This window comes from Callorhinchus milii, unplaced genomic scaffold (assembly GCF_018977255.1).
Source record: "Callorhinchus milii isolate IMCB2004 unplaced genomic scaffold, IMCB_Cmil_1.0 Scaffold19, whole genome shotgun sequence".
NCBI lineage: Eukaryota > Metazoa > Chordata > Chondrichthyes > Chimaeriformes > Callorhinchidae > Callorhinchus > Callorhinchus milii.
This window is the reverse complement of record NW_024704760.1, coordinates 4,594,917-4,606,266: the sequence shown is the minus strand read 5'-3', so window position 1 is coordinate 4,606,266 and position 11,350 is coordinate 4,594,917. Positions and strand designations below refer to the sequence as shown.

The 11,350-nt window shown below is 41.4% G+C and overlaps 1 protein-coding gene across 1 annotated transcript in view; it reads left to right on the top strand.

The window, feature by feature from the left end:
• The first annotated feature begins 4,897 nt into the window (after positions 1 to 4,897).
• The window catches only part of kif21b (kinesin family member 21B), a 57,080-nt gene continuing 50,627 nt past the window's right edge, over positions 4,898 to 11,350 (top strand). The window contains exon 1 of the mRNA XM_042342095.1: positions 4,898 to 4,997. Within this exon, the coding sequence (XP_042198029.1) occupies positions 4,954 to 4,997 (44 nt within the window). The 5' untranslated portion in view covers positions 4,898 to 4,953. The remainder of the gene's footprint in view (positions 4,998 to 11,350) is intronic.

Sequence of the window (11,350 nt, the reverse complement as noted above, 5' to 3'; positions counted from 1 at the left end):
TGGTTATGATTGCACACAGCTCTCAACTGCCAACCTGGTTCTGGAGTAAGAAATGTAAAATACCGTTTTCTGATCCAGATCGATCCGTTGCAGAAACCGGGAACTAATCCAGGAAAACTCCTTCGAACAAAAGCTGGATAAGTACATGATTAAGAGCAACACTAAAGACATGGTAGAGATAGGGAGCAGAATGGGATCTGCTATTTGGACTGTAGGTTGGGAGTGAATGTTGGAGAGAAACAGACAGCAGTTAAATAATAAAGATTTGGGAGTATCTGTAGGCCTCCCACCCTACCTTTCGGGGTGGTAAGTGTCACCTTCAACTAACGCCAGGCAGACTTCCGTACCTGTGTGCTGTGTGTTAGCACATTGTCTGTTCTGTGCTAATGGAAGGTTTGCTGTGTGTTCTGTATTTTTACTGCAGTATTTTGCGTCTACGAAAATCAAGCATTTTCGGCACAAATTACTGATCCGCTCACACCAAAGCATGGTTCAGTTGGTAGCACTCTCGCCTCTGAGCCAGACGATTGTGCGTTGGGACTTTGAACTTATCAGTTAATATTTGAATGCAGTGCTTCAGATGGACAACTGCTCTGGTAGAACACAAGATATTAACCCGAGGTCTGACTGATTAGGTGGACGTTAAAGATGTCCATTCAATAAGAGAAATAAATTTCTCCTATTGTCCTGGCGATCGATTCCTCCAGATAAAATTAGTCATTCACTTTATGGCTGTTGGTGGAACATTGCTTCGTGCAAAATTGGGTGCTACGGTTGCTCATAGATAGTCACTACACCTCACAGAAACCTCCTGAAGTCCTATGAAACTTTGGAGGTGCTGTATGAAATTCAAGGACGATCACCTGTCATCTTATTACCGAACTCTAATTTCCATTCTAGCCTCAATGGAAATCGAGGGGTCCTCCCAGCTTGGGAAAGGCGCTATAACGATGTAAGCTGCATTGAATTGAATCGTATTACTTCACCCTGTAGTGGAATTGATGCAGGGTGTGAAATGGCGGCTGAATTTTTTCTTCTCTCTCGCTGATTTCAAAACAGCTATCTCGTGGCTGACAGGAAGCTATCAATACAGGAAGTGGGGCATGTCTGACTGTTCAGTCAGTCAGTGAGTTTGTGTCGTCGCCTGCTCTGACACCTGCTGCTCTCGGGAACTTTTTGCAGTTGCTGATGTGGTAGATTTGTACGATGCGTTAAATGATTTGGGAATCCAGGCTCACGTGTCCAGTTGTTCCCCGTCAGTGTCAGAGAAAGTGAAATGCTCCAATAGATACCTCTGCTCAACTCAAGCCAAGCCTGCTCCACATCCCCCCACCCACCCACCCACCCCTACCCATCCCACCACCTCTGCCCACTATCGACGGGCTAGCCTTCAGTCAGATTGTCCCCCACCCGCTTTGAAACTCTCTCACATAGAAACATAGAAGCAGTGAGTTTAGTGTCTCACTAAGTCCCTCTACTGTCCATCTCGGCTTTCAAAACCTTCCTGTAATTGTACCTCTTCGACTGTACCTTCCATCATCTCTCTTCTATCACCCGCCCTCCCCCCACCCCACCCACCCACCCACACATACTCCCATCTCGCACCCTGCTCGGGCTCCCCCTCTGTCTCTGTGAAGCTCAGAAATATTTTCCTTCATGAAATATAAGTGCAGGTCATTGCTGGTACCGCCATCTTTGAAACAGCCTTGCAGCAACAAAGAGACATTTCTTTACATCTTGGATTCGGCGCACTCTTTCCAGTGCCCACCTCTTGGCAACGGGCATGTGTGTGTTAACACAAATAGCTCGGACTGCATGAATGTGCAGATGGCAATAGATGTGTTGCAGCCGAATAGGATCGAATCAGTTTGTTGCCTCTTATAAATGACCAACAATGGATCTTGTCAACGCAGCCCATGTCCTCTGCGACGTTACTTAACCTCCTGCACTCTGCATGTCCACTGAAAGGATTAACAACAACCCCACAACGCAATTACTCTGTGTATTGGAGTTTATGTGATTGAAAGTTCTGTTTAAAAAGCTACGCCCCAGCCATATTGAGCCATAAATGAAGAGGCCAAAGGTTTGAAGCGGGTCTGTGTTGAGGTAGGCAGGCAGTGTAATAGTTGGGGTGCCACCATTGGTCTCATTGTCTTTGGGTCCCTGAGAAGAACGTGGATTTGCACTCCAATCCCCATTTATTAACCAATATTGGCAAGTGCATGCGTACAGTATCAAGGTCAGCTGAAATACCTCCCAAATAGTCTCCCTGGGTTCAGTCAATCGACACTCAGGGAAAAGCACTGGAGATGGCAGGTGCCCATGGAAACAAAAGGAAAACAGGAGTCAAATGTCTTAAATGGGGGGGAGCGGGGGAGAGAGAGAGAAAATTGGAAGAGGGGGAAATAATAAACACTTCCTCACAGCTTTCCCTCTTCAATACAGTTGACTTGGCGTTCGCATTCCCCGTGGCCCAAAGACTGACGTCTCCTCTCTGGTGTAAAACAGACCTCAAAAAAGGGCCTGACTAAGCTCAAATTCCTTTAAAGATGTTTAAAGATTTCTGCGGGGAGGTTCAGGTTAACAATAGTAACACACGGTCCATTTATTAAAGAAGCGGCCTTCTGTGTCAATTGCAGCTCGGAGCAGAGGTCAGAAGAATCCAAAAGCAAATTGCCTGTTACTGCTATTGATCCCTGTAGAAAACAATTAAAGCGCTTTAGGAGGAAACACTATTTCTTTTTTTTTTCTCGGGCAATTCATACCTGTTCACTAAAATAATGAATCACAAAGCGTCGCGTCGGAGCAAACAAAAATCCGATTCATTTAATCGAATCATTTTTACTTTGTGCTTTGCAACCATAAGACAGACTGCCGAGCTTAGCATATATTTACACTGGCTAGTCTCCAGTAATTACAGGAACAATGAAGAGATTAGCACGTGGGCTGTTGAGAATAGGGTTATGAACACACACACGCGCACAAAATAATGCAATGCACTTTACAGAAAATGACCCTTTGTGATGAAATAACTTAACGGGAAAGGCTTCGATAGATGTAAGGGATGAAGAGAGGGCTTTTCAAGAATTATGCCTTTACAGTGAGCAAAGTGGACCGCATCTGAAAACGCACATTTCAGCTTTTGTTGGGTCGTAAAAATGGACATGACTGAGCCGGGGGGGTGGGGGAGGCTTTAAGCTGAAGTCCGCTTTCTTAAAATTTAAGACAGCACAGAATTATTATTATTATTTTTTTGGTGGCGGGGTGGGTGGGGGGCAAGAGAGGGAGGGGTGGGGGAGTGAAATCAGGAGTGATGTGGATTTTACTGGCCAGCTAGTCACATCACAGCAAAATGCTGGCCTTGAAAAGCAAGTGTACAATGACTTGATCACCCTTCGAAATCACACAGCTCAGTGATGTCGGAACACATAAATAAATAGATAGATAAGTAGATAGATCAATAAATAAATAAATAGATAGATAAATATGGATAAATGGATAGATAGATAGATAGATAAATGGATAGATAGATAAATAAGATAAATAGATAAGATACATAAATAGACAGTCAGACAGACACATCAGCATATTATTTCTTTGTGGGGTGCTTTTCCCCCCTATCCCCCCCCCACCCCTTTTTTTCTTTCTTTTTCTCTCTCTCTCTCTCTCTGTGCCTTTTCCTCCTCCTCAAACAAAGGATTCCCCAAGCCATGTAGAATGGTGATTTCCCACCCCATCCACCTCCCCCCTCCCCATCCCACCACCACCACCACCACCAAAATTGGGACTGAATGCAAATGCTGCAATCATTTTCGCATCACTTTCAACGTTAAGGAAACATTTCACCCCCAGCAAACAACAACAACAACAGCAGCAGCAGCAAAGCATACGTTCAAAATGCAATTAAAATAATCCACCCAGCCCCCTATTTTTTCTTTTTTTTGGGGGGGGGGGGGGGGGGATGGATCTGGTTATAATTGCAACCATATAAAAGCAGTTCCTTTTTTTTCCTTCCCCCCCTCCCACCACTCCTTGTCTGTGAGTCAAGTAATCAAGTCCTTTTTTTGTGTGTGTGTGTGTGGAGTCCCTCCCTTTTGCAATTGCGATTGGAGCAAATTTCTTTTTCTCTCTCTCCTTTTTAGCCCTTTTCAGAAGAGAGAGAAAGAGAGAGGGAGAGAGAGATTTTTTTTCCCCTCTTTCTCTCTGTGTGCAATGTCTCTCGACTTGTGTGCCCATCACTCCCAAGTCCAGCCATAAAAACCCTCTTTCTCTCTCTCTCTCTCTCTTTCTCTCTGTCCACACATCTTTTTTTCTCTCTCTCTCTCTCTCTCCCCTCTTTCTCTCCCATCTGTGTGCAAAAGCTCTGTGTGTGGTGCGTGTGTATGTGTGTGGTATGTGTGTGTGCGTTGCCTGGTAATGAGAGAGACTGTATGCATGTATGTATGATCGGATGCATGTGTGTGTGCATGTATGTGTGTGTGCATGTATGTTGTGTGTGTGTGTGTGCATCTGAGCCTTTTCTCTTTATAGGTCCGTCTCAGCGTTGGGACATTGTATTGCAGATCCTCATCGCGACTACAATGTAACACACGATGTTGCCACTGAGGCTCAGTTGTTACCGTCTCAGTCTCTGTGCCCCGTTATCTGTGGGATGAGCCTCTCTCCATCCTGCGCCCCCCCCCTCCCCCCCACACACCTCCCTATACTGTCGTTGGGTTTCGTTTGGGATTGATTTATTTATTCCTTGAGGACCGACCCTGTCTTGGATTTGTTTTTTTTCTCTCTGGTGGGGGGTGGTGGTGGTGGTGGGGGGGTGTCTAGTTTTTTTGGGGGTGTTTTTTTTTTAAAAAAAAAGGTGATTCGACTCTTCTTCTTCTTCTTCTCGTTGGATGAAAGGTGAAGGGACTCTCACACTCACTCACACACTCACTCACACTCACAGGGGCTTCACGAATGGCGAGCAGTCAAGAGGGATGTTGTGTCAAAGTGGCTTTAAGGTAAGTCAGCTTATTTTTTTTTATTTATCAGTTTATTTATTTACGTATTTATCTGTGTGTCTGTCTATTTATTTATGTATCTATCTGTCTATTTATCTATCTATTTATCTATCCATTTGTCTATATTTATTTATCTATCTATCCATTTATCTCTTTTTATCTATATTTATCTATTTATTTATCTATCTATCTATTTATCGATATTTATCTATTTATTTATCTATCTACTTATCTATCTTTTTATCTATATCTGTTTACTTATTTATTTATCTATCTATTTATATATTTATTTATCTCTCTATCTGTTTATCTATTTATATATTCATCCATTTATTTATTCGTCTATCTATTTATCTATCTTTATCTATGTATCTATTTATTTATATATTAATGATTGCAAGTTGAGCTCTGGGGTTAGAAGAAGTGTCCGGCAGAATTATAATAAGCAGATTAAATATATATTATATGTATATATATTCATATATATATATATATAAAACGAGGTGATCCATTGTGCAATAACGTCCTGTCCTTGTTAATCAAGAATGGGTGGGAGAGAGACAGTGAAATAGACTGTGTGCTTTTTAATTCAATTGGATTTGCAACCCCCAAAACCCCACACCCCTCCCCATCTTTACATCCAGTGACACAGGACAGCAATTTGACCTGAATGCAAACTGTTCCTGAACCCCTTGTGTGTGCATCCACCAGTCTGGGTGGTGAATTGGATTTTTTTGTTGGTCACTGGTGTACCATTATTTGGTCCAGGTATTGCTTTCGTTACAATATCTCTTGTGAAATTGAACACAGATAACCTTTTTTTTAATAATGAAAAACGAGATGGGCGCAGTAATTGTCTTTAATACCTGTGTTAATATAATAGGTTGGCGTCTCCCCTCCCCCATATAGTAAATACACTGGTATAACTGCACCTCACCATCCTGTCTTTGTTCCCTATTGTGTACCAGCAGTTAAAATGGTGAATGAATGGCGCAATTATTGAACTAATATCTAACACCAGGCAAAGGCTCGTTGCTGCTTCTCTTTCATGAATGTGTCAAGCTTGTACTGTAGTGTGTTGCCACCAATGAGTTATTGAGGGTCTGTCTGTCTTGTCTGTCTATCTGTCAAATGCAAGCAAGCCCTGACCATCCTGCAGTCTCAGTATCTGTCATCCCTTTCAGTGTATTAGGCAACCCCTCCCTTGTATAATCCCCAAATAATAGGAAAGCTACCTTTTTCATAGATGAACCAATGTGCCTGAAAATGGGCATTTTAATGCGTCGCTGTGTTTTATACAGGCCACCATTGCAGTTTCTGTGAGTTTTACAATGCAGTTCTCATTGTAAAGGAGCTTTGAATAGCTCCACCTGACTGACTGACTGACTGACTGACTGGGGAGAGAAATGACAAAGAGCAAATGTGTGTGTCTGTGTAATTGTGTTCTGGATCATTTTTGTACAGAGAGGTACAGCAGCAATGAGCAGAGCTGATAGTGAAGAGGGATTGAACGGATACAAAACGAGTGAGAGCCTACTGATAATTTGAGGGAAATGTGACAGACAAAGTGGACTCTGTACGTTTATCTTAATTTAATGGACTCTACTTGGAAATCAGGTTTATTCCACAATGTGCCGCTTTGATGTCCTTCAGACAATTTATATTTGCAAATATAAATTGTATGATTTTGAAGCTTAGTAAACGGGGAAATTAATAGTAATAATAATAATAATGTAATTGCGCAAGTACTTGTTCTTTTAAAATAGCACCTCATCGTGTCATGATTGTCAAGTGTAGTGACCGAGTCTTTGTAAGGCACAAAAGGCAGCCATATTCTGTGTAGTGAGGTCCCACGAACTGCTATGGAGTGAATGATCAGTGTATTGGATGGATTGTTGGCCAGAAAATTGCGAGAAAGTCCATTATTATTTTTCCCAATAATGTTGTGGGATCTTTAAGATTCACCTTGTCATGTGATACTATGTATGTTCAGTTCAAATGTTCTACTGTAATAGATGGTTTCAACTTCCCCTGTTTTTCTTCCGCCCCCCCTCCCCACCCCACCCCCACAAACACACACACACTCCTGATGCAACGCCTAATTTGTTTTTTTTTAAGTTCTGTTTTATGGTATAAAAGCTTACTACAGCACTGTAATGCATTCTTGATTTGCTGATCTTGAGAGCAATTTATATAGATATATTCCCTTGATTGGATTACAAACCAAGTGCCAGTTATTGGTTGTCTTATTTAACTTTACTGAGATGAATTAGACCGTAAGGAATAAAACAGGCCACAGAATGAACACACCCTTCGTAATTCAATAAGCTGAGAGGAAACTGCTCCTTTGAGTTGCTGTGTACGTTTGAGTTATTTTGCTGTTGACGGATATCAATACATTAATTTGTCACTGGTGTAAAATGACTGATTGGGTGAGTTATCCCAACACACACTCTGGGTTCCCCCAAGCCTTGTCTCTCGCCAACCTCTGCCTAATTCTCTCTGGGATTAGGTAAGCATGGTGCGTCCCAACGTGGAGAAAGTGCGCGTTTCATAATAATAATCCTTGCATTTGATATAACGCCATATCACGCCTTCGAGATGTCTCAAAGCGCTCAGATGTTCATTCCACACACACAAAGATTTTCTGTGTGTAGGTGGCATACACTTGGATTTGGATACTCTTAAGCACGGTGATGAGTTTTCCGTGTGTGTCAATCAAAAAAATGATTAATGAATGAGGCTTCTCTACAGCAAGTAGCTCTTATGAATTTTTCATGCACATGCAAGGTGTGGTGCAAGCCAATATCATGGTTTGAAACAAATTGTTTTGAAATTGCATTGTGCGCAATCTTTATCCTGGGTCCTTTTTTCATGGGCCCACAAACAATTGGGCAAAGCTTAGTTCAATGTCAGCTTATAGATGGTAAGAACAAGTGTTTTGAGACATCATCTCAATATGAAAAGCTCTATATAAAGGTACATTGTATTGTGTGAGACCCTACAGCTCTGATGTTAAAATATAAACCAGCTTTATAGATTTTGCTGCGTAACTGAGGAATGTAGCTCAGGAATAGTGAATCTCGAAAAGAAGAGTTGCGAAGACTTTGTGAGCAGATCAGACAAAGGGTAAAACTAAAAGGCAGTAGAGTGAATGTTTTTTTAAAATAAATTGACCACAAAACAACAATGTGCCTGAAAATCATAGTTTAAAAAAGCCCCAATACTTCTCTGTAAGATCTAAATGGAAATGTCACTCAAATTTACATTGGTAAATTTGCCAAAAGCTTGGTTGTAATTCATGAAATTCATGATGTCTTAATTAGTTACACTTTGGGTTAATAAAACCAAGAGGATTGACTTCTGAAAGGGGGGGAAACAAAAGTCCCCTTGAATTGTTATATTATTATGCATGCAAATGAATCTACTCATTAAATGGCTTTCATCAAAATCCATTTCAGCTGCTGTGACGCTGTTAATTTCACAGGCATGTTAGCACCAGCAGAACTAACATTCTCCCAAAGCGTTGTGGTGGTGATGATGGATTCAGTGTTCAGACATCATTTCCTATCACTGCTATTCAAAGCAACGCTGGTGAAGAATCAGGAAGTACCAGAAATGTGTAGCTTCAGAGAGGATGTGGGCCTGCGATGGAGATTTGAACCAAAATGGTTTTCAACTGCCAAGGGATGAGATAAAAATGTATCTGTATACGGCTGGCATAGATGTTCTGGTGGGGGAAAAAATGGCTCATCTGTTCACAAAAGGCAAATGCGCACTCAATTTCCACATGAAAGGTTCTTGCATTCCCAGATCTAAATTGCTTTTTCATGACTCCACTCAGAACTAACGACTAAATATAAAATGTTCTGTTTCGCCGCATATTTTAATTTTTTAAAAAAAAAATAGAGGTGCAACAAAGCCCGGCGGAGTGTAGTGTGTTACATTGGCATTGGGTTGGTTGGAAGATCTATTTTCTTCATTCCCCCCCCCCAGCCACCCCCCACCACCATCTCATCCTTCCAGAATACCCACCTCACTGTCTCCCTATCATAGCATCAAGCTGCCTTTTTCTAAACAAGTCCTGTGCACTATATGGTATATTGATGTTGTTTAATCGTAATACGTGTTCTATACAAATGATGTTTTTGCATTTGCAAATATTATTCCCTGACATCAGATCAGTATAGTTTTTAATCTAACGCTGTTTGGTTTTAGCTGAATTATTGAAGTGCAGGAGAATCGGAACCCCAGTGTGAAAGAGTTAGCTTAAGAGTCACCATTGGGTCTACAGTTGGACGTCAAATGAAATTGGTGACTCATTTCATGGCTGTTTGTGGGACATTGCTGTGTGCAAACTGGCTGTCGTGTTCCCTACAAATCCACAGTCATTGCACTTTACAGTTTATCCTGCGAAGGAAAGATATCCTCCTGATGTGAAGGTGTTATTCCAAATGCAAAGATTATGATAAATGCATTACATGTCCTCTATGAAAAGCATTATACTTCCTCTGTGTATATTTTTTTTGAGAATTTATTCAAATTTAGTTGAAGAATTTGTTTATCCAAAATGCTTCTAATTAGCTTTTGCTTCAAAAAGAATAAGTCATACCATTCATTGTAAAAAAATATTAATAATAGTTAGTAACATTAAATAATCTTAGCATTTGGCCTACAATGATCACGAGGTTTGGATGAAGGTTTGGCACATTTGATCTCATCCTTTCAAAATATCCACTGTTCTCCAATTGTAGCATCAAACTGCTAAGTGAATACAGCATCCTGGTCTGAACCGCCTTTCCCAGGAACCTTTTCCATCTCGGAATAAAGAAATGCTTCTTGGTTTCCGACCTGACACTGCCCTTTGCAGCCCTGACCCTGTGCCCTGTTCTGCTGCCTTGGGGTACCACACAGTCAAAGCTGACTTTCTAATGCAGTGCTGGGATGCTACACTGCGTGAGGGGTGCTATATATTGTTATTGCTGGGGGAGGGGGTATTACATTGGAGATGCCTGTTCAGGTGGATGTTAAAGATTCCACGGCTCTGCTCGAAAAGAGAAGGGAGTTTCCCTCTCCTGGTGTCCTGACTAATAAATCCCCCCCAAATAAAATTGGTCATTCACTCTGTGGCTTTTTTGGGGACATTGCTGTGCACAAAACTGGCTGCTGTGTTTCACCCAGATAATACACAGCAGTCAGACCTACACTTTACAGTATATCGTGTGAAGCACTTTGAGATGTCTCAATGATGTGATAAGGCACTAAATCAAATACAAGGATTGTTAAGTGTTCTGGGTTCACTTTCTCAATCCGTTTATTTGTATAAAAGCTCCTTCTGCGACATGGCTTGTTACAAGGCTGAAGGGAATGACTAATTTTATCCAGAGGATTTTTAGCCAGGACCCAGGAAGAAACTCCTTTCTTTCTTTGAATAGTGCCATTGGATTTTTAAATCCATCTGAATGGGCGGATTTAATGTGTTAATTTAGTGCATCACCTGAAGAACATCAGCTCAGGCTGTTCAGCACTTCTCCTGATGTCCTGGCCAACAATCCTCCCAGAAAAAATCGTTCATTCAATTCAAGGTGATTTGTAGGACATTGCTGCGTGCAAATTGGCTGCAGTATTTCACCTACAAAATAGTCACGACACTGCACCTTAAATTCAGTGAAGCTCTTTGAGACGTCGTCCTGATGTCTTATCAATTGTTAAGGTTTTGTTTTAAATTAAAAATTCTGTATGCAGTTTCCTTCCTTTTCTCTTAAAGGTACTTGCCCTGTTTGATGTATCTTTTTCAGTACCCACCAAATTGTTCCTACATTCCCATGTATTAATCTAGTTTGTCTCCTGCATAAGCATCTGAGCCATTATCTTTCTCTTTCTAGATCTAAACGTTGTAGGTAAATCCCCAGTGGCTGTTTTCTTACAGTCAGCTCAGTTTGTGCTACATTTCTCCCGCAGTGACATTCGCATTTCCCTATAATGTGCCATTTGGATGTTTTCCCTGCAGATGGTTTTCTTTCTATTAAATCAATTTGATGTTTCCATTTGTGTCGTCAGGCAGTCTACGGTACTAAAATAGCACTTGCTTCAAAACCTGTTGTCATCTGACCTGTGCTTGCTTTGCGTCCTGAAAGATGTTGATTCTACTAAACTGTTCCTGTCTCGATTTTATGTGTCCTGTATTTATGGTTTCCTCCATGGGCAGTCTCTTTCATCTCCTGTTTTTCTCTGCACTGGGACACTCTAGCTTGACTGTCACTAACCACACTCCCGTTTACTGACTGGATGGGTGCAGACAAAGCCAAATTGCTTTCTTGCCGATGTTGTCATTCTCTGTTTCCCACTTCTTT